The following is a 24,065-nucleotide window of genomic DNA, read 5'->3' on the forward strand; positions in this document are numbered from 1 at the left end:
TTTTTTCTTTCTTTCTTTCTTTCTTTCTTTCTTTCTCTTTTTTTAAAGACAGGGTCTTGCTATATTGGCCAGGTTAATCTGAGACTCCTCGTCTCAAGCACTCCTGCCTCAGCCTCCCAAAGTACTGGGATTACAGGCATGAGCCACCATGCCTGGCCTGATGCCACCTTCTTGCTTAAAACCTTTACTACTGGGCCTGGCATGGTGCTTCACATCTATAATCCCAGCACTTTGGGATGCCAAGGTGGGTGGATTGCCTGAGCTCAAGAGTTCGAGACCAGCCTGGGCAACATGGTGAAAGCTTGTCTCTACTAAAATACAAAAAATTAGCTGGGCATGGTGCCAGGTGCCTGTGGTCCTAGCTACTCAGGAGGCTGAGGCAGGAGAATTGCTTGAACCTGGAAGGCAGAGGTTACAGAGTGAGACTCCATCTTAAAAACAAAAACTTTTACTGTTTTTATGATAAAGAATAAAGACAGAAGTTCTTTACTTGGTCCACAGACCCCGCATAGTCTCTCCCCCAACCCCTGCTGCTTCATTCTTAACTTTTTTTGTGTGTGTGTGATGGAGTCTTGCTCTGTTGCCCAGGTTAGAATGCCATGGCACAATCTTGAATCACTGCAGCCTCCACCTCCTGGGTTCAAGCAGTTCTCTGTCTCAGCCTCCCAAGTAGCTGAGATTACAGGCGCCTGCCACCACACCTGGTTAATTTTTGATTTTTAGTAGAGATGGGTTTCACCATCTCGGCCTGGCTGGTCTTGAACTCCTGACCTCATGCTCCACCCACTTTGGCCTCCCAAAGTGTTGGGATTACAGGTGTGAGCCACTGTGCCCAGCTTATTCTTATATTTTACAGCTGCATTCCCCTTCCTGCTCCTGCTATGACAGCATTCTTTCTTTAATTTTCCCAACCCTGAAGACTTTATCCATGCCCATCCTCTGTCTTTCCTCTCATTAGGCACACAGGCACCAGTGAATGTTATGCCTTCCTGTTGAATTGACCTTTTCATCATTATGACTTGCTCCTCTTTATCTCTGATAATACATTTTGTCTTGAAGTCTACTATATCTGATATTAATATAGCTACTTCAACTCTTTTATCTTTATTGTTTGGATAGTATATATCTTCCATCCATTTACTAGCAACTTTTCTGTCTCTATATTTAAATACATCTTTATATTGAAAGTATAGTTGGGCTTTACTTTTTCACTCATTCTGACAATTCCAGTCTTTTAATTGGAGTCTTAGTCCATGAATATTTGATTAGCATATAATGTGATTATTGATATGGTTGGCTTTGGGTCTCCCATTTCACTGTTTGTTTTCTGTGTCTACAGCTTTTTTTTTTTTTTGATTGTTACACTATTTTAAAAACAGCTTTTGTTGACCAGTTGCATTTTGGTTATACTTATTTGTGTTGTTTTTTGGAGTGGTTGTTCTAAGAATTAGAGTCTACACTCCAACTATTCATAAGCTCCTTAGATTTAATATTATCACTTCATGCAAAATGTCAGAACCGTATCACTGTAAGGGCTATTTTCTTGAAGTTAACTCCTACTTTGCAGTCAGAGCTCAGGTCAAAGATCACTTTTTTCTTGTCTAACTCTCCAGACTAGTTTAAGCCACTATTACTTGCTTTCTGAGCAGGCACTTTGGGGTATTTATAACACTTGCAGTTTGCTCACTGTGGAATCCCCAGTACTTAGCAGAGTCTACACAGACTCTGTATAATTATTTGTTAATTGAATGAAGGACAAGGAGCAAGCCCTGAGCTGCGGCATGAAAAATATAAAATATTTCATAATAATATACTTCAGGGGGTGGGAATGGCATGATGTAAGGCGTAGACATTGAATGACAGTATATGTGGAGTGGCATATAATAAAACAGATTAAATGAAAGTTAAAATAGAAAACACCTATAATAACAATCGCCACCATTTATAGGACATTTAATAATGGACCAGGCACTGTGCTAAACTCTGCACATTTAATCTTATGTAACCTCAGTCCTGTGAGTTATTTTTGTCTCCTTTCAAACAAAGCCACCAAGGTGCAGAAGGATCAGGTACCTCAGTCTCAATCGTAGGTAAGGGTATGCATTCAAATGCAGATCCATGTGACTCTGTGACTTAGAATGGAAGCAAGACTGGAGTGCTGGGCTTGACTGTTCAAGGCTTTGAATGCCAGTCCTAGGTAACTGTGTTTTGATTTGGGGGCGGAGATAAGTGGGGAGAAACCCAGAGATGTTACTGAGGGTTTGTAGACAGTTATGCTAGATGCTGCTTTATTCCATTCTCAGGGGAAAAAGAGCAGAAAGCCTTCTCTGATGCTTTTGGATAGGGGAGTGCAGAATAGACAACTGTTTTAGGAAGATCCATCCAGGGCCGGTAGGCATGCTGGACACAAGTGAAATGTGTACGGAGCAGTAGCCAGATCCTGCTATAACAGCTGCCTCAGTCAGAGAGGGGGCTGTAGTATTTTAAAGGAAGGAATAAAGGTGTGAGATAGGTTTTGGGAGAAGTATGGGTAGGTTTGGTTAATTAAGAGGTAGGAGGAGTAAAAGATTCTTCCCTTATCTTCCGGGTCTTTTGTAGCTGCTAACTGTAGGTATTGCCTGATCACAATTAAATATATCTGTCATGGGGATTATCATAGCCCAGTTTCCCAAACAGACATCCTTGGGGGTCTGAGAGAATGTTCTATTTGCGGGAGGGGTGGACAAGGCTGGGAAATATGGCTATCAAACCATGAAAAATTTTTTGTTTGTTCTGAGTAAGACTTGTGCTAACCCCGCCTTCCTGACTAGCACATAGAGGGATATTTTTCTACTTCTGTGATATTCTCATCCCTGGTGGAAATTTCTGTCCAATCATTGAACCGTCATGGAACTAGTTTGCTAGATGTTACTAGGTGACTAAGAAAATTGGGAGTTTCTGTGCATGTTCTGTGCAATAGATGGTGATGCTGGAGGAGGTTGTGAATGTCTGTAGTATGTATTTGTGTGCATTATCTGCCTTTGAGATGACCATTGAAAATTGTGTTAAACTGAGGTTTTTTTTTTTCTTGAGTGAGAAAGAGATTTAGAAATTCCCAAACTAGCATTAAAATGTTTTCACTCTCTCAGTGAAACATTTCACTGAAATTAAAAGATTGCTTTGAAACTGATCCAAAATATAAGATCATTCTCTGAAGTTCAAGGTAAATGCATGAGATTTAATGAGTGCATTTGGGGGTTACCCAAAGTATCGAAGGTCTGATTTTTTTTTATCAGTGTAGAATACAAAAATACAGCATGAACGCAGGTCTTTCATATATTGGCATGGACTATTTTCTAGGCTTTGGTTTCTGTTTCTTTCTGTGTGCCTGTCTCCCTAGAATTGCTTTAAAGCTTGTGATTTTAGTTGAAACCAGTGACAAGGTGTGAGAGTTCTCCTTTCTCTATGTTTGGATTACCTTGTTGTAAACCTGTTGAAATCCAAGTGCACAGTGATTTGGTGCACTGCTACTCTGGACCGCTTGGTGAGGAGTGTGAATTTACATTCTCAGCTGGCATTGTCTCTTGGCTTAGTAAATACTTGATCTTGGATGCTTGGATGTGTGTGTACAACTGTTTTGTCCTAGGTGCTGCTAATGTTAAACATATTTAAAAGTATCTCTGCATTCATGGTCTCCTCTCCTTCCCAATGGTTACTAAAAGTGCTTTTTCTCTTACTCTGCATGTTGTACAATGGGAAGATGTGCAACCTTACGAGTCCTTTTATTGGAAAAGATTCATTACTGCTGATCTGGGTCCCAGAGCACAATCCTGAGAATGAGATCTTGACTTACTGTTGTGTGTGCCTCAAGTTTTGGGATCTTAGTTGCTTCACCTTTGCAGATGGACAGAGTAGTTGCTGGAAGTTCTGTCCTAAGAATTGTTGGCTAGATATAGCTGAACAAGCTTAAATCTCTGTAAGGAAAAGCATTGTAAGAATTTTGGTGGCTGTTACCCTCCATTATTTTGAGACATCTTTGAAGATGTTCAAGGCTAGTATAAGAGGAAGCTATTTGTGTCCCTTACAGATTCTGGCTTGGGGGTTTTAGAAGTATGCTGTTGCAAAATTTGGACTCTCCTCTTTCTATTTTTGCCTGATTAGACTTGGCAAAAGCCTTCAGAGCAGCATCATAAAAGTTTGTTGTTTGAGTTCATGTAACACACATTACCTCTTATTCTGAATCTCTTAATGCTGCCTAATACCATTAAGTATCCATGTTCCTGTCCAGTTTCCCAAACTTGGGGTCTACAGACTCCCTCAGGTTAGATAAAGTGGTTTTCCTCTAAAAGGGGTCTATTGGTGCATTACTGGAGTTTGAGAAGTAATGTGTAAGCAACAATAGTTAACACTCTTATTTGAATCTTATTCTTGCCTTTTGGATCCTTGTTATTAATGTTAACTCTTCTCAGAAACTTTAGGAAATAGACCATCAGGGTGCGTTTTTTGGTTGTGGTGCTCTGGATTTTTACCTCCTTTCACTTAGTTTCTCTAAGGCCCTGAACTAAAGTTTTGTACTAGCAAATCTCGCAGAAGTGACTGCCAGGGTTCTTTTTTGGCTTGTTTGCTTCTTCATGTAATTGGGTAGTCTCTGGCCCTAGTGTTCTATAGGAAGTTAAAGGAGTGAAGTGAAAACTTTGTGTAGTTTGTTCCTTCCTGGATCTGTGTGTGTGTGTGTGTGCGTGTAGCTTTGCGTTTGTGCCTTTACAATGGGGGAAGAGGGTGTGGTAGAGAATTCCGAATGGACTTTTCTTCTTGGGATCTCCTGCTCCCGAGCCAAGATGGGACATCCAGTTTCTTCCTGGTGGTGAGACCAATGCTGGCACTGGGCGTGGAAACCCAGGTTTTCTAGAGGGGCAGAAACCTCAGGTCTTAATGTGAGCATGGTCTCTGTATCAGCATTACCTGGGAACTTGTCAGAAATACAGATTCTCTGGCATCACCTCTGACCTACTGAAGTGGGAACTCTGAGTGAGGCCAGCAGCTGTGCTCTAGCAAGTTCTTCACTGAATTCTGATGGATGCAAAAGTTTGAGAGCCACTGCTTTAAGGAAAGGGTTATTTTAATTTTCCAAGAAGGCTTTTTGTTTCTCTGCTGACTGGAACTTCAGGTTATCACTTTCTGGAACTACAAATATGATACAAACAATAGCAGCAATGCTAATTGCCAGCCATTTTTATATGGTTATGATGGTTGGGAGCATGGACTTTTTGGAATTCTTCACTACTGTGTGACCTTGGTCAAGTTAGTTACTCTCCTGGCTTTTGTTTTGTTTTGTTTTTTGAATTGGTTTACAGAGATAACGTGGTAGAAACTATTACTATCCTCATTTTACAATTGAGGAAACGGAGACACAGCAATGGTCCCAGAGCTTGCTTAGAGGCCCTCTTAAATGGAGTGGAGTGTTTGAATTTGAGTTGTCTGATTGCAGACCCCTGGCTCTTACCCATGGTGTGTTCCTCCCTCTTTTGTGCATCTCCATCATTCAGTCTTAGCTGGTGCCAGCGTGCATTCACCTGTAACCACAACTATGAGCTACAGGATGGCCTAATGAGTTGGAATTAGAGCATCCCCATTGTTGTGGTATTGCAGCAAGAGCAAGACTTTGACACTTCAGGGTGGAACTCAGTGTTTCTTAAATCCATAGCCTGGTTTCTTTAAACTCCCTTTTCAGAATAGGGCTCTAAAAGATAAAAGCTATCTGTGGCTCTCACTGGAAGCGCTGTGGAAATCTGGGCAGGAGATGGGAGGAGTTAGTTGCTTGTGGCTGCTGGGTCTGTGGCTCTCACTGGAAGCTCTGTGGAAATCTGGGCAGGAGATGTGACAAGTTAGTTGCTTGTGGCTGCTACCATTGAGTGGGTGGGGCTGTCCTCAGTGTGCAGATGGGTGGGCTCCATGAAGAATTTTCCTGTGTCTCCTGCACTTTCAGATGTGTCACTGAACTTCAACTGTTTTTTCCTATCTCAGGTGGGAATCTGTCTTATATATGATCTCAGAGTATTTTTTGTATGATTTTTATATACATTTAATATACACTGAGATTCCGAGGAATATAACTGTTGTGTCTTAATATGTTGGGAGACTGTTTTGTTAGTTTGAAACTGTACCAAGAGTGTTTCACTGTTTCAAAAAATTCATGTGATACTCTTCCTGCTCATTTTAAATGGCAGTACAGCACAACTGTCTATATCAGTTTGCATTTTGTAGTTACTATGTTAATGCTGATGCTAGGCATAGGAACAAACATTTAACAATTTGTCTTGTAGGACCCTGCTTCTTCAAAGTTTAATGTGTCCATGAATCATGTGGGAATTTGTTAAGATGCTGATTATGACTCGGTGGGAGAGGCTGAGATTCTGTATTTCTTTTCATTTATTTATTTATTTATTTATTTATTTTTGAGATGGAGTCTCGCACTGTTGCTTGGGCTGGAGTGTAGTGGTGTGATCTTGGCTCACTGCAACCTCTGCCTCCTGAGTTCTAGTAATTCTCCTACCTCTAGGATTACAGGTGCCCACTACTACGCTTGGCTAATATTTTGTATTTTTAGTAGAGACGGGGTTTCACCATGTTGACCACACTGGTCTCAAACTCCTGACCTTGTGATTTGCTTGCCTCGGCCTCCCAAAGTACTGGGATTACAGGCATGAGCCACTATGCCTGGCCAAGATTCTGCATTTCTAATAGGCTCCCAGGTAATGCCAGTGTTCCTGGGCCATTGACCACACTTCGCAGTTGTGAGAGTCCAGTGTAGTGTGCCTGAATGTTTCCTGTTGAAGTGCCTATTTAATCATAAGTTACTTCCTTTTTAACAATTTTAGAATGAGAGCATTATATTGATTTTAAAAAATATTGGTATAGGTAAGTTATCTATGAATTTCATTTCACACTAGGGAAATTGATGTAATAAAATCTTTGTTTTCAGGATGGTGTGTGAGGCTTGCTGGGTGGGGTGAGTGCCCCTACTCTGGGTGACAAAGCGATGCTGGTTAGAAACACAAATGAAATTACAGCTCCAGATTCATGAGGTAGTGACTCAGAATATGCTCATGTTAATTGTTCAGAATAGGATATCATTCATTCATTTATTCTTTGAACAAATATTTATTGAACACCTACAATGTGTGCTATTTGCCAGGCACTGCATCTGTGGGCTCTGTGCTTGTCCTGTGTTTGTGAACAAAATTATGATCCCCAGTTTTATGCACCTTACCTTCTCCTCAAGGAGACCAGTAATACACATTGTAAGTAAATGACAGTGTGTTTTAGGTGATAAATGCTATGGATTGTTGAAGTGGGAGGTAAAGGGAATGGGTGGGCAGTTCCGATTTTAAAGAGAGTCATCACTTTTCTCATTGAGAATGTGAAATTTGAGCAAAAACTTAAGATGGTCAGGTCATTGACCATGTGGACACCAGGAAAAAGAGCAGTCCAGGCAGAGGGAATGGACAGTGCAAACTCCCTGATTAGAGAATGTTGGGCTGCTATGTTTGAGGAATTGCAAGGAGACTGGACCGTGTTAGTGAAGGGGAGTATGGTTAGGGATGAGGCCAGAAAGGTAATGGTGTTAAGATCACACAGGGACATTTAAGACATTATAGGGCCTTTGCTTGTACTTTGAGTAAAATAGAGCATTACTGCAGGTTTTGAGCAGGAGTGACATGGTCTCACTTGAGTTTTAAAAAGCTTCCTATGGCTGCTGTGGTCAAAGGGTTCTTCAGGGGACAAGAGGAGAAGCTAGACCAGTCAGGAGCCATTGCATTGGCTGAGCACGAGATGATGCAGTGCTGGTGGTGAGAAGTGATCAAATTCTACATGGATTTTTGTGAAATTTAGAATGCAGCGTTTAAAATTCTCAGAACTCAAGGTTCCCAATAATAGCAGTGTGGCTCCTAGTTTGAGGAAAATCTGAAGCAGATGACAGATATGTATATCTAGTTCCATGTTCTTTTTCTTCTGGGGATTCTGAGTTTGCACATATCAGGAGTGGGCATCTCTTCATGCCGGTGTTTAGCAATTGGATACAATGAGCAGCTATCTATCTGGTGTTAGTTTAAACTAAAAAGTGAAGCAACACTAAATAGAACTATGTGGTTCTGAAAACCTCACACATTCTTCTTGATTAGGCCAGAATGTATTTTTAGTAAAAACATATGCTGTTACTCAGTGTTTCTTGTAATACTCTGATGGTAAATCAAAGATAAATATTCAATTTTCTCATCCTACTTTCTCCCTGAGCTCACTACTAGTACTCCTACTTTCTTAGTCTCAGAGACTACTGAAATTTCGGTAGCATATTGGCTTTGAATTGACTGAAACCTTTCTGACTTAAAGTATGCATTATGTAGTTTTGCTCTAGATTTTCACATAGTTTATTTGAAAATGTGGGAGCAGTTTGGAGATACCTTCTGATATGTACATGTAACTCATCTTCTGTGTGGATCACAATTTCAGTGACCTTCTGTGCTTGGAGGACACTTGATTACCATTAAGTGAAATTTCCTATACAGGGGTCTTTTGAAAACTCGCCAAAACAGTGGCTCGCCAAGGCATTAGTAAGAGCACACATAATTAAGTAAAGTTACGTGGCATGTCTCCAGGAGACCTCTGTTCTTAGCCAAGGTGACCTTTTTAGACTTTGGTCAGGTGCTTAAATGTCATAAACTATTTTGTTCTAAGCTTCTTGATTAATCTTAGCAGTGATTTTGATCAATTGCTGTTTTTCATTTTACGCATGCAGAAATTACTTAAAGTAATAAGTATATCTTATTCTTATGCCGTGGCTACTATTACTCCAACTGTTACTAGGATTATTTCTTGGCTTGGGTGAGGGGAGCAGGAGGCAGCTTCATTTATTCAAACCTCTACCTCTTATTTTTTCAAGTCTGTATTTTAGAAACTTGAATTTAATTCCATAACTCTGATAATCTGGGTAGGGCAAGGAGGTTTTTTTTTTTTTTTTTTTTAAAGGCTTGGGTTATTTTTGATGTGTTGTGACCTTGGAAAAGTGTTCCTATGTCTATCCAGTAGGAGGTCTTTTTAAGGAGAGTAGGAGTTGTAGCCACATATTTTTAGACCACATTTTCATGTGGCATTTGTTCTTTGGTGGCATGGTGTCATGGAAATTTCTCTTCCTAGTCTAGGATTTAGAAGATAGTATTTCTGTGCTGGCTTTGTCCAGTTGCTGCACTAGCTTAGTGAGGCACACTTTTCTCATCTGTACAACGGGCATGAAGATACATGTCTACCCTCTCCCTTGGAATTGGAGTTGGTAAAGATCAAGTGAGCCAAAATATGTGAGAAAACATTGCAGCTCTAAACTTCCCTTCAGTTGTAGGTTGTGATGTTGTGTGGCTATAATCATAAGGCATGTGCCTAGAAACCCTTCATTTGTCTTTAATTCACCATAAGTCTTGGGTAAGCTAGTAACCCAGCTTTCTTAAACATAAATTAGGCGTGTGCCTAGAGGCTGATCAGGAATAGAGAGTCAAACTATGGACTCTCAGGAAACAATGCCCCCGCCTTTTTTTTTTTTTTTGAGAGGAAGTCTTGCTCTGTCACCCAGGCTGGAATGCAGTGGTCTCAGCTCACTTCAACCTCCGCCTCCTGGATTCTAGCGATTCTCCTGCCTCAAGCTTCTGTAGCTGGGATTACAGGCACCTGCCATGATGCCTGGCTAATTTTTGTGTTTTTGGTAGAGATGGGATCTCATCATGGCTGGCCAGGCTGGTCTTCAACTCCTAACCTCAGAGGATCCACTTGCGTTGACCTCCCAAAGTTCTGGGATTACAGGTGTGAGCCACCGTGCACAGCTCGGAAACAATTCTTAAAAAAAATTCTATCATTTTATATTGCTGTGGAATTTTTGCTCATTTTAAAATCTTTTTCTAACGTGTAAGTTAAAAAATTATAAACTTACAGTAAAGTTTAAAGAATAGTATAATGGGCCAGGCATGGTGGCTCACACCTGTAGTCCAATCACTTTGGGAGGCTGAGGCCAGAGGATCACTTGAGATCAAGAGTTTGAGGCCGGGCGCGGTGGCTCAAGCCTGTAATCCCAGCACTTTGGGAGGCCGAGGTGGGTGGATCATGAGGTCAAGAGATCGAGACCATCCTGGTCAACATGATGAAACCCCGTCTCTACTAAAAATACAAAAAAAAATTAGCTGGGCATGGTGGTGCATGCCTGTAATCCCACCTACTCAGGAGGCTGAGGCAGGAGAATTGCCTGAACCCAGGAGGCGGAGGTTGCGGTGAGCCAAGATTGCGCCATTGCACTCCAGCCTGGGTAACAAGAGTGAAACTCTGTCTCAAAAAAAAAAAAAAAAAAAAAAAAAAAAGAGTTCGAGACCAGCCTGGCCAACATGGTGAATCCTGTTTCTACTAAAAATACAAAAGTTAGCTGGGTGTCGTGGCGGGTACTTCTAATTCTGGCTACTTAGGAGGCTGGGGCAGGAGAATTGCCTGAACCCAGGAGGTAGAGGTTGCAGTTAGCTGAGATTGCACCACTGCACTCCAGCCTGGGCAACAGAGACACCATCTCCCCCCCCCCCAAAAAAAGGTATAATGAACACCCATATGCTGTATACCTAGAGTCAATAGTTAACATTTGCTACATTCGCTTTATCTCTCTACAAATTCACATATTGGTGTTTTAACTTCAATCTCTGCCTTCTTTGATTGTTGTCCTTTCAAGAATTCTCCTCTACAGAATATAATAAATTTAGCTATTACTTAGGATGCAATATGTTGGATTATGTTGAAGTTTTTACATCCTTCTGCTTAATCAGTACCTTCTCTTGAACAGGATGAACTTACTGCTGTGAATGTAAAGCAAGGCTTCAATAATCAGCCAGCCTTCACTGGAGATGAACATGGCTCAGCCAGAAATATTGTAATTAATCCATCAAAGGTAATGTTAATTGTTTCCTCAAACTTGTGAAAAAGTGTGTATATGTGACATCCTCGATAATCAGTGTTGATAAATTAATGTTATTTAAGCTACAATCCATACTCAGAATTCCCCCAAATACCCTGTATGCTCCCCTTCTCCAGGATCCAATCAGGGATCATACATTACATTTAGCTGTCACATCTTTTAATTTAGTACAGTACAGCTCTCTACCTCTCTTCCTCCTTTTCTCTCCTGCCTTTTTAAAAAGGCTTTCATGACTGCTACACTAGAGGAGCCTAGATCAGTTGTCTGACATACTAGTGCTATATTCTAGATTTTTCTGATTGTTTTCTCATGACAGGATTCAGGTTAGTTTTTTTTTGTAAGAAGACAACATTGCATCATATCAGGAGACATGTAATGCCAGTTTGCCCTATTATTGGTTATAGTTTGATTGCTTGGTCCAGGTGGTCTCTGCCATCTCCCTGCAGTGGAAAGGTAGTCATCTCTACCTCTTAGTAAGGTCTACAAGGTGAGAGGATATAAATATCCTATTCTTCAATAAAAATTCACTCTGTTATTTCAGCATCAGTTGATGACTCCTGCTGAATGATTTATTTTGCTGGTGATTACAAAACGCAGGTTTTCTAATTATCATTCCTTACTCATGTTTTGCTTGGCATTGGTTTATAAAAAGAAGTGCTTCCTTTTAAACTCAAGTTTTTAGTATCACTTTGGGTTTTTTTCATTTAATTTAATGTATTATAATCTATACTTTCATTTTTCTTTTTGATGCTCAAATTGTCTCATGTTTGGCCAGCAGGGGCCCCTGTAACCTGGCTCCTGGTTAAATGTCTTTGTCATACTATGAGCACTTCCTTCCTTTTGGCACCAAAACACATTCCAAATTTGTTCTTTCCCAAACCAGATCTGGATGCTAGACATGCTCAGTGCTACTGGAGTGTCATTCTTTCTAGGCTTTCTCAGTGGATAGAGATGGGAAACATAGATAGATATTTTTTCTACCTACCTATCATTACCATTTCTAGCCCAGTGCTGCAGGGTATTTCCCCTACCTTTTCATTTTCTGTGTTTAGGTTTCCTCTCTCCCAAACTGAGAACCCTGGCTCTTATTAGTATCAATATATTTATTCATTTATTCTATCTTACAACACATATAGAAAAGTTCCAGAATAAAGTACTTCGTTGCCACTCCAGCAGCAAAACTATTGAATAAATGTACAGTTTTTTTACAATACTTTTTGCTCTTAGACTAACTTTCATTAAAAGCATATAGTCAGAATGTTGTGCTCAAAAATTTTTTAAATGTCTTTTTCTGTGTTTATCTTATCAATTAGGAATATAAATAGAATTGTTTGTATTTCTATTTGTATTCTTTTACTGTTTGATTTTTTTCATATATTTTGAATTGGATATTAAAATAGAAATTAAAAACATCATACATACAAATGAAAAGAAATCAGATATGCAGGTGAATTTCTATTTCTTTTTCCTTCTCCAGAGAAACATGTTAATGGTTTGGGTATCATTCTAGATCTGTTTTTTATGTGCATACATATATAAACAAATATACAAGATTACTTAAGCAGTGTGAAAGAAAATAGAAACATTTTCTGCAGATAGTCCCATTGACCAAATACAATGATTTTAGTTTTGTCTTTTTCCAATCTTGGTACAATTTTTTACCAACCGCAATTATGTATATGTAATTTGTGTTCCTTTTTAAAAATTACGATAAAACATAACATTTACCATTTCATCATTTTTAAGTGTACAGCCCTTGGTCATTAAGTACATTTGCATTGTTGTTGCAAACATGAACCATCAATATCATCCATCTCCAGAATTTTTTCTTTTTTTAAAATTTAATTTAATTTATTTTTTTTGAGACAGAGTCTTGCTCTGTCGCCCAGGCTGGAGTGCAGTGGCACAATCTTTGTTCACTGCAGCCTCTGCGTTTCGAGTTCAAGCCATTCTCATGCCTCAGCTTCCCGATTAGCGGCGACTGCAGGTATGTGCCACCACGCCTGGCTAATGTTTGTATTTTTGTAGAGATGGGATTTCACCATGTTGGCCAGGCTGCTCTTAAACTCCTGACCTTAAGTGATCTGCCTGCCTTGGCCTCCCAAAGTGCCGGGATTACAGACGTGAGCCACTGCGCCCGGCCTCAGAGCTTTTTCATCTTTCTTAATTGATCTTTAAAAAATTGAAACATTATTTTGTATGCACTTTTCCTTATGGCTGAAGTAGTCATATGAATAATAATTTATGGCTAGATAACATTCCATGATGTATGTTATGTAATTGACTGAAACCTCTATATACAGCAATTAGTTTGTTGCCAGTTTCTCATGCTTATTTATAAAGAAACTGTGGTCCTACTTGAACGTATAGCTTTTGTTCTTTAGGATAAATTCCCTGAATTGTATTAATACTTGGTTAAAGGGTATATTAATCTATGAGGGCTGATATAACAAAATACTTCAGACTGGGTGCCTTTAACAATAGAAATTTATTTTCTCACTGTCTGAGGGCTGAAAGTCCAACATAAAACACCAGACCTGTCAGCAAAATTAGCCGGGTATGTTGGTGGGCACCTGTAATCCCAGGTACTCTGGGAGGCTGAGGCAAGAGAATTGCTTGAACGCAGTAGGCAGAGGTTGCAGTGAGCCGAGATTATGGCAGTGCATTCCAGCCTGGGCAACAGAGCAAGACTCTAAGAAGAAGAAGAAAAAAAAAATCCCAAAAAAACCCCCAAACCTTATCTTTTATACCTTGTTTGAGGGAGTACACAATTGTATAAACCTGTTGGAGGGCAATCTGGCACCAGACTTGCTGTCTCCAGTTGTCTCTCTTCTTGGCTTGCAGATGGCCACCTTCTCACTGTGTCTTCGCATGGTGTTTTCTCCTTGTGCGTTCCTCCCTGGTGTGTCTTCTTCTTATAAAGTCCTACTGGATTAGGCCCCAGTCCTGTCACCTTATTTAACCTTACTTACTTCCTTAAGGCCCTATCTCCAAATATAGTCACATTGAGGGTTAAGGCTTGCAGATGAATTTTGAGGATGTACAATTTAGTCCGTAAAAGAGGGTATGAATGCTTTATGTCTCTTGTTGTAAACTGCTAAATTGTTCAGTTGTATCAGGTTTTATGTCAATTTAAATAACTGAGTGAATAAAAATAACATCTATTAGACTTGTTCTACCACTCTTTCTGTGAGATTTACTCAAGGACCCAAAACTTCTGAGGGGAATTTAATTTTATAAATATGAAATACATGAATTATAATGTAACTTCTAAATTTTTTCCCCATATTTTTATCAAATGATTTTTAAAAATAACTTTGGTTGGATGAAAACAAATGTTAAACAGATCTTATCTCTGATCAGGCACTGTGGCTCACACCTGTAATCCCAGCACTTTGGGAGGCCGTGGGGTTGGTGGGGGCAGACCACCTGAGGTCAGGAGTTCAAGAGCAGCCTAGCCAACATGGTGAAACCCCATCTTTAGTTTAAAAAAAAAAAAGAAAAAAAAGAAAGAAATTAGCTGGGTGTGGTGGTGGGCACCTGTAATCCCAGCTACTTTGGGAGGCTGAGGCAGGAGAATCGCTTGAACCCAGAAGGCAGAGGTTGCAGTAAGCCAAGATCACGCTAATGCATTCCAGCTTGGGCAACAGAGCGAGACTGTGTCTCGAACAAAATAAAACCCTAAAAACAAAAACCTTATCTTTTGTACCTTGTTTTAGGGAGTACACAATTGTATAAACCTCTTGGAGGGCAATTTGGCAATGTTTATTAAAATTGCAGAATTATACAATCTGAATTCTGGAAGTTATCCTAAAGCTCTAGCTACGTTTGAAATAACAAATGTGAAAGGCTGTTCATTTTAGTATGATTTGTAACAGCAAAATTTTGGAACAAATGCTATGAATGTCCATTAATGGTAGCATGATTAAATAAAATATATATCCACACAGTACATTGTTATGCCTCTATAAAAATGAAGCTGCTTTCGGTATACAGATAAGGAAGGGTCTCATATTTACCAAGTGTGCATAATGAGCTATACATACAAGGAAGATAAAAATAATAGATGTGTGTTTACTTACCTGTATTCGCATAAAGAAACACTGGAAGGACACATAAAAATGAATTAAAGGTGATTGAGGGAAGGATGGAGTAGGAGGGGAAGAAGGCAGATGGGTGGGAGAGGCTTCTAGTTGTTCTGCCTCCTGCTCCAGCTCGGGTTCGGTCTAGCCGTAGATCTGAACTTATGCAGAAAGACCTGGAAGTACTCAGGGATTGTCTATGGCCCAGGGACCTGGGAAGGTGGTTGGGAATAGCTAACCAATTCACTTCAGGTGGGGAATACTCAGCCAGACATGTGACCCAGATGGCCATTTTCTTACACCCTGCTGTCGCCGTCTTCCAGGCAGACAAAGACACCACCCCCCACCCTTGTCTGATTCGGGCATGGTGACTGCCTGATTACTGAGGTTTGGGAGTACGCATATTTAACCCCAGACAGATGCCCGCAGGCAAAATTTTGGCTTGCGAGAAGGGTATATGGCCGCACCAGTCGGCCCACTGCTTCTTCCCTGTCACTTCGCCGCTGTCTTTCCTCTACCTCCTCCGCTATTTCCTACCCTTGTGGCAGCCAGGACGTGGGGCCAGAGTGGTAGGGAGGAAGGCCTGGAAGCCCACCCTTGGAGAACGCACAGTGGGTGAACGCACAGTGGGTGGAGTCGGGAGCCGCAGGCCTAGGATCCCGACGTCGGAGCCTAGTTGCGGGAAAGCATTTAATTGCTCGCCCAAGAGTGGTCTGTGTTGGTGTCTCTTCTCACATCCCCGCCGGAAGTATTGGAAAAGAACAAGCAGATTTGAACCTATCTGCTTTCAAGCTGGTCATCATGATGAAACTTAGACACAAAAATAAAAAGCCAGATGAGGGTTCTGAGGGCCACAAGAAGCCTGCAAAGCAAAATGGGAAGAAAGCAACCTCCAAAGTGCCCAGTGCACTTCATTTGGTTCACTCCGATGATCATGCCAATCGAGAGGCTGAATTAAAGAAGAGCGTTCTCTGTATGTTTGATCTGAAAGTGGGAATCACAGTCAAAAAAAAAAAGAAGGTTGAGGAGATGCAGCAAGTTGCCTGGGAAAGACAAAAGTTGCCAAGAAAGACAAAAGTTGCCAAGAAAGACAAAAACGCAGGGCCATCGAGAGCTACTGTGAGGATGTCCTGAGACGCCAGGAGGAGTTTGAGCTTAAGGGGAAGTTTTGCAGGAATTAAATACATAGGAGACCACGAGGAAGGCTTATTACAAGGAGGTCCGTAAGGTGGTGGAATACTCGGATGTGATTCTGGAAGTCCTGGATGCCAGAGACCCATCAGGCTGCCGCTGCTTCCAAATAGAGGAGGCTGTCTTGCGAGCACAAGGCAACAAGAAGCTGGTCCTGGTCTTGAACAAGATCGACCTGGTCCCCAAGGAGGTTGTGGAGAAATGGCTGGATTACTTTCAGAATGAGTTGCTAACCATGGCTTTCAAGGCCAGTACCCAGCATCAAGTCAAAAACCTGAATTGTTGCAGTGTACCAGTAGATCAAGCCTCTGAGTCACTGCTGAAAAGCAAAGCCTGCTTATGAGCTGAAAACCCCATGAGGGTTCTGGGGAACTATTGCCGCCTTGGTGAAGTGCACACCCACATTGGTGTGCCGTTGTGGGTCTTCCTAATGTTGGGAAGAGCAGCCTTATTGATAGCCTGAAGCACAGCCATGCATGCAGCATGGGAGCTGTTTCTGGGATTACCACATTCATGGAGGAGGTCCATCTGGACAAGTTAATCTGGCTGCTGGATGCTTCAGGCATTGTCCCAGGCCCCAACTCAGAGGTGGGCACCATCCTGCGTAACTGCGTTCACGTGCAGAAGCTGGCAGACCCCGTGACCCCTGTGGAAACCATCCTGCAGCGCTGCAACCTGGAGGAGATTTCCAACAACTATAGTGTCTCTGGGTTCCAGACCACTGAGCACTTTTGCACGGTAGTGGCCCACCATTTGGGGAAGAAGAAGGGAGGCTTATACAGTCAGGAACAGGCGGCCAAAGCTGTTCTAGCTGACTGGGTCAGTGGGAATATCAGCTTCTATATACCACCACCACCTACTCACAGTCAGTCTGCCCATCTCAGTGCTGAGATTGTTAAGGAAGTGACTGAGGTCTTTGACATCGAGGATACTGAGTAGGCCAATGAAGACACCATGGAATGCTTGGCCACTGGAGAATCTGATGAGCTGTTAGGTGGTATGGACCCACTTGAAATGGAGATCAAGTTACTCCATTCTTCAATGATGAAAATAGCAGATGCCATTGAAAGTAAAACCACCATGTATAAGATTGGAGATCTCACTGGGTATTGCACCAATCTAAACCATCATCAGATGGGGTGGGCTAAATGCAGTGTGAACCACTACCCTAAGAACAACAATATGGTGGATGTCTGCTCAGTGGACTGCTGCCCAGTGCTGCAGAGGATCATGGAGACAAATCTCCTGCAATGGGGTCAGGCTCTGGCGTCCGTCCTGAAGAATAAGATGATGCAGAAACATGCAGACAAAATCGCCAGCAAGCTGTCTGATTCCATGATGTCTGCTTTCGACCTCTCTGGCAGTGCTTATGATAGTGTCGGTGACTAATCTACTGATCTCACTTCCCTTCGGCTCCAAGCACCAGTTCCAGTGGTATGGCAGGGGGAATGCCAATGAAATAGTTTGGTTCTCCCTGAAGCACCTACATACTGAAAGAACACTTCCCTCGCTATGTGTCTTCTCCCTCTCCTCTGGTAAAAAGAGTCCCGGCTAGGCACGGTGGCTTACGCCTGTAATCCCAGTACTTTGGGAGGCTGAGGCAGGCGGATCACCTGAGGTCAGGTCGAGACTAACCTGGCCAGCATGGTGGAACTCCGTCTCTCAAAAAAAAAGGAGTAGTGGCGGGCATCTGTAATCCTAGCTACTTGGGAGGCTGAGGCAGGAGAATTGCTTGAACCTGGGAGGTGGATGTTGCAGTGAGCCAAGATGGTGCCATTGTACTCCAGCCTGGGCAACAAGAATGAAAGTCCCTCTCAAAAAAAGAAAAAAAGGGGGTCCCAAGGGGCTGCAGCTGCCAAATCCAATACCCTCTATTTAACCCCTCCTCTGTTTTACAAGAGAAATAAAATAAATCTCAGCAGAAAAAAAAAAATCAAATTGTTTACTTGGAGGTAGGCATTGGGACTTGGAAATGAGGCTCTTTTCTTTTTGTTGAATTTTTGGATTGATTTCTGAATAATATAAATATATTGCTATTACAATAAAATTCAATGTTATAATCATGTTTTGACCTTTTTTTGGAGCCCTAATATGTATTTTCCAGTCTTTTGCTTTCTTGGGAATTCTGACTTTGTTTACAGTATGCATTTGTTTACAAAGGCTTGTTAGCAGGAATTAATACATGCAGTCACTGTGTTCCATTGCTATCATTAAGCATATAGGAGAATATAATAAAATTGATTGCTCAGATTACTTTTTCATTTTTATTCCTTTATTATTAAATACTTGTATGTAATTGCAAATAAGAGACCTTTTAAATGTAAAGCAATCTACAGCTGTAGGTGTTTTATGCTCTTAGTGCAAAGACCAAATATCAATTGAGAAATTTAACAGTTGGCTGCTACTGGCTGCTTGTTTCCAAACAGCTGGTTTTGCTACATTTTTACCCTTAATTTATTCACTGTTTGGATGTCCTTCAAATGTTTGCTTTAAAAAAAATCACAAAAACTGTAATGAAGTTGTATAAAAAAAAAGAAAACCTTTTTTTCTACTTATTTTAATTTTTTTATTGTATTACATTTACACACTAAAAGCAGAGTTCTTATCATTATATCATTCACAAAAATCAAAGAATATCAGGCTTTTCACCCCCTAGATGAACTTGGCTAATGACTTATAACTGTGTTTCAACCTATAGATTAATTATTTCTTGACTCATTAAGGCAGTGATTCATATTTTGCTTCAACAGGGTATTTTATTTTAGTCATGGTTGCCAGTGTTTTCTAACTTCATTGGGGGCATTTATCAGAAATTAACTGCATCGTCTTATTAAAGAACCCCCAGAGTCTGAAATGTGATGCTTTGATAGGATTCTTGAAAAAATTCCAACACATTTTTTATAGATTCACTGAACTTTTTGTTTGTTTATTTTTTTGAGTTGGAGTCTTGCTGTGTCACCCAGGCTGTAGTGCACTGGTGTGATCTTGGCTCACTGCAACCTCTGCCTCCCGGGTTCAAGCAATTTTCATACCTTAGCCTCCCAAGTAGCTGGTATTATAGGCGTGTGCTACCATGCTGGGCTAATTTTGTTTTTTTGTTGTTGCTTTTTTTTTTTTTTAATTTCAGTAGAGACGGGGTTTTGCCATGTTGGCCAGGCTGGTCTCAAACTCTTGACCTCAGGTGATCTGCCTTCCTTGGCTTCCCAAAGTGCTGTGATTACACGGATCAGGCATGAGCCACCACACCTAGTGAGATTCACTACATTTTTATAGATTACTTTGATTTCTGCCTTCTTGTCACTTATTTCCTGTTCCTTTCTTTTTTCCTTGTCCATCTTTTAATTTGGTTAATATGAAAATGGTACAGTAATTCATAGTAGCTTTCTTTGCCACTTTCATTCAGAGCAGGTAATACTAGCTTTCTCTTGAAATACTTGTAGTTGTGAAATTGGCAGCCCAATCAAAAATGCTGAATACCAAATTTAATTGAACCTTTTGTAATTTGCCATTTAAATAAATTTCTATAGACTCTTTGTTTAAAAGCATTGAGTGTAAATACTGAGTTTCCTTTCCAAAAATAAGTGCTATTAAGATGAAATGGGAAAAAGAATGATTACTGAGTGATTACTAGGCTTTCTTCTCTCAGGGAAAGCATTCTCTCCTGATGGGTGTGTAGTATGAGAAAGGAGAAAGTGCAGCTGAAGGATTAAAGCAGAACCTGTTCTTCTGAAATTTATTCAGGATGTAATTAATTTCATCTTAGAAATTTCCAAAGGCTCTCCTTGCCCCCCTCTGCTGAACTACTTGTGAATAGTGGTATAAAAGTGTGTGTGTCATAGTTAGTGTAGCAAAATCACGTCTCTTGGCTTCAAGGACTTAAATTCCCAATTTGTTTTCTTATGGGCTGTATGAAGATTTTCAGTTGAAACAATAAAGATAAAATAATAATGTATAGTACTGAGCTACTTGCTTATTGTCTTAACTTTCTCTTTTTTTTCTCTTCTTTCCACAGATTGGAGCTTATTTTAGCAGCATATTAGCTGAGAAGCTGAAGCTTAACACTTTCCAGGACACGGGAAAGAAGAAACCACAAGTTAATGCTAAAGACAATTATTGGCTGGTTACTGCTCGATCCCAGAGTGCAATTCATAGTTGGTTTTCTGACTTAGCAGGAAATAAACCACTTTCTGTTTTGGCAAAAAAGGTATCAAATATTTCTTACATTGTTTTAGTTATGGTCTTATAATCAGCTGTTTGTGATAATGTATATATTCAAGTATATATTTCTTCTTCCCGATTATTTCAGAGACTGCAATCCTAATGGCAGGTTTGCAGTACCAGGTGGATGCTACGCCATGCTGTTTTCCTCTTTATTTTTATTGCATGTGATGCCTAGGACATCTATAAACCCCTAAACATTCCACATACCAAGCTGTTTTATGTGGATTTTAGGTAGACAAGATTTTAAAATCGAGAACAGGCAATAAGACTTCATTAAAAAAAAATTACATTTCCAGTTTTCTTAGGCCAAGATGTCCAAGATTTGTTAAAGAGATGCTTGCTTTGAGGTTATTTTCTTGTCTTTAAAAGCACCCATCCAAATGCTTCAAGCTGTCTCCTTTCTACCGAGAGAGAAAGATTGTGATGCTGTGTGCTTGTTCTTTGAAAAATTTTTAGAACAAAATGGGCAGGTTTATTCATAGCTTCTAGCTTTTTTTATAGGGGAGGGGATGTGGGAGGTTCTTTTAAAATCTTTGCCTTTGGTCATTTTCCTCAAGTGGGGAATAATACACAGATTCAACAGTCTTGTGGCCGAAATAATGTATCTCTTGAAATTTATAAACTTTGCTCATAGTCTTGACGTCTCCTTTCTTGCATAACTTTGAAATAATCCCAGGAGTCTTTTCTTATCTCTCTTAAGGACCTTTACTGTTAGGAGTGCCTGTCCTTCTGTTCCTAGTATTAAGTTTTCATTACCAGCTTGGTATAGGCCCAGTTTATTGGGGAGCTCTTTTGTATTTTTGCCTGTTTTCTAAAGCGACTCTTTGAAAATAGTGTCTGTAGATTCCATTGGCTTTATTTTGCCTTAATGTCATAATGCTGTATTGCTTTGTGTAGATTTCAGCGGTGAACGGCAACTGAAATCTTGGAAGAGTGTAACAGTCAGCATAACCACCTCTTACCCTTCAGTTAGTGCCACTGTCTCAACCAGGCTGAACCATGTTATGATTCCTTTTCCAGTGGTGAACATTTACTTTGTGGTCCCACTGTGGCCTATGTATCTGAAGGCCATATAAGTCATAGGACATACTTCAATATGTGATGGCTTTTGACTAACAGTTAATAGTTTTTCTGTTGCCAGCCTGACATCTTTCCATTTAGGTTTTCTTTTTTCATAAGTTTTTAGAGTGCATATTTTGGATTTGCTACTCTTGAGGAGTTGATGCCCTTGCCGTAAGGGAGTAGCGGTTTCTCATTTTGCAGGAGGAAGATGAATCATGGTGCAGTGTGTTAGCCTTTGTTCTTCTTTCTTTATTAGGAGCTGCCTCTGGCCAAGTCAGGTGTTCGTCAGGTAAGCCCTGATGTTAATTCTTTGCAAACGTGAAGATGTTTTCTTTATCAAATGATTAAATATACCTTGAAGTAGTTATTTCTTGGGCATTTCAAGAATCCTTCCCCTTCCCTCTTCAGCATACTGTCTTTTTGAGATGGTGAAATCGCTTTTAGAATTGGGTAAGCAATGCATTCTCTGCATGTTCTTCATGTTAGAGAGTGCAAGTACTTCTTTAATTTTTGGTATTCATCTGTGTGATGGCTTTAGGCAGAAAATCTGGGTTTACCTGCTAAGATCCTGAGTGATCTTTGAAATCTTAAGTTCATAATGGTTTCCTGTATGGATCGTGTTTCAAGACCTGGTTTTCTGTTACTATAAAGCTTCACAGCACACCAAGGCTTTATCCACAGAGAGGCTTAAAGGACTTTGAAACTCAATCACAATTGTAGATTTATTTGGAAAGGAGACTTCTGGCATCTAGGGATATTCTTCTAGGTCTTGAACAGTTCAGTTCGTTAACTCTCACCTGTTCCTTTCGGGTGACTTTGATTACTATGGTCTATGGAATTTTCTTTTGCCTTTACCCTTGCTTAGCAAACAAAGGATGCAGTGATAATGTACATTGAAGGAGAAAGGTGATAGGACACGCTTCTGTGGATTGAAAGCGAGCACATGCTAGGTGTCTTAATTTTCTTTCTGTACTTAGATGCACCTGTAGCTTGATTTAGAGCCAGACAGCTGCCCTGTGATTTCCAAGTTTTAGCTATCATTTAAAATTAGATGGATTCTTTACTGAAAAACATGTATTGCAAGAAGGTGAGGAAGTCAATATGTCAGTATAAACATATTTTTCTTTCTGAGTTGGCCCAACTGTAGATTTGACAAAATTATTAATATGTGTCTGGTCGGTATGCTTTCTTAATTGAGTAACTTTTACCTATGTTCTTCTGAATTCCAAAGCCTTGATTTGCGTAAACCAGTTCTCATAGGCTTCTGCCAGTATGGACAGTGAGCTAGAGGTTTGCATTGTGCTGCTAACGTAAGATCTGTGCTGAGTTTGGTTTGCTGTCTCATCTAAACATTTCGCAAGTTCACATATTTTATTTTTTTCCCCTACCAATTGTATTTCAAAGGAAATCATTTAGGCATCTATGAAAGATTCTACTAATAGTGGCTCTTTTGGAGATGCTAACTTGTACTTGCTTATGTTTCAGGCCTTGACCTATATAACCTTTTGGCATGTCTGCATGAGAGACAACCTCACCTTTACAATGAAAATTTAACTCACTGACACCACCCTGTACATTCTAGTGAAAAGCAGCAGCTTAGGTCTTGAACTGAATATTGAACTCTGTGCTTTTCTTGTCCCTGACTTAAACGATAGTCACTAAACCGAGAACCTTGTGCTCCATGAGAGATGTGCCTTGTAAGCCTCATTTTCAGAAAGTGTTCCTGTCAAATTGGATCTTTTTTTTTTTTTTTTTGTCTTTAAGAGATACAATTTAGTATCTTGTCTGCAGAGAGGAAGCCTTCTAGCTTTGGCCTATATGACTTTTATCTCCCTTTTAGTTGAATTGGGTGCAGTGCAGTTGCCTCTGTGATGGGGTCTGTGTTCTGAAGTCAGCACCCAAGGCAGGAGCTGTACATGATCTAAAGTCTTTTCAGTTGCCCAGGAAATATGTATATGGATACACTGCACCCCCCCCCACCCCCACCACCACTTTTTTTTTGAGACCTGTTCTCTCTGTATTGCCCGGAATGGAGTGCGGCGGTGTGATCTTGGTTCACTGCAACCTCTGCCTCCCAGGCTCAAGTGATTCTCCCTCCTCAGTTGGCACATCTTGCTGATTTTTATATTTTTAGTAGGCATAGGTTTTGCCATGCTTCTCAGGCTGGTCTCAAACTCCTAGGCTCAAGCGATCCACCTGACTTTGCCCCCCAAAGTGCTGGTATATGAGCCACCGTACAGGACCCAAATATACTGCATCTTAATGTGCAACCCAGGCAGCTTTTCTTTCAGCATTGAAAAGCTTCATGTTTCTTTGGCAAAAACAAGTGAAATAGTTAGCTTGTTTTTAAGGGCCACACACTAAAAGAATTATCTCTTAAAAAGAATTATTCTAGGATCACACTTTTTTTTTCTTTTTCTGAGACAGAGTCTTTACTCTGTCACCCAGGCTAGAGTACAGTGGAGCTATCTTGGCTCACTGCAACCTCCGCCTCCCAGGTTCAAGCAATTCTTTTGCCTCAGCCTCCTGAGTAG

At 40.5% G+C, this 24,065-nt stretch overlaps 1 protein-coding gene and 1 pseudogene across 9 annotated transcripts in view; both read left to right on the plus strand.

Moving 5' to 3' along the window:
* MED12L (mediator complex subunit 12L) overlaps positions 1-24,065 on the plus strand; it is a 361,238-nt gene that overhangs the window by 22,272 nt on the left and 314,901 nt on the right. For 5 of the 9 annotated variants that reach the window (XR_012519124.1, XM_074405491.1, XM_074405494.1 and 2 more), the window contains exons 3-5: positions 10,844-10,948; positions 20,261-20,452; positions 21,788-21,820. Coding sequence is in view for 8 of the 9 variants with exons in the window: in XM_074405491.1 (XP_074261592.1) it covers positions 10,844-10,948; positions 20,261-20,452; positions 21,788-21,820 (330 nt within the window). In the remaining variant the exon portion in view is untranslated. The remainder of the gene's footprint in view (positions 1-10,843; positions 10,949-20,260; positions 20,453-21,787; positions 21,821-24,065) is intronic. The other 4 variants (XM_074405495.1, XM_039480199.2, XM_074405493.1 and 1 more) reach the window with 1 other exon arrangement.
* Positions 12,303-20,253, plus strand: LOC101053287 (guanine nucleotide-binding protein-like 3-like protein; annotated as a pseudogene).

This window comes from Saimiri boliviensis, chromosome 9 (assembly GCF_048565385.1).
Source record: "Saimiri boliviensis isolate mSaiBol1 chromosome 9, mSaiBol1.pri, whole genome shotgun sequence".
In the NCBI taxonomy this organism is placed as follows: Eukaryota; Metazoa; Chordata; class Mammalia; order Primates; family Cebidae; genus Saimiri; species Saimiri boliviensis.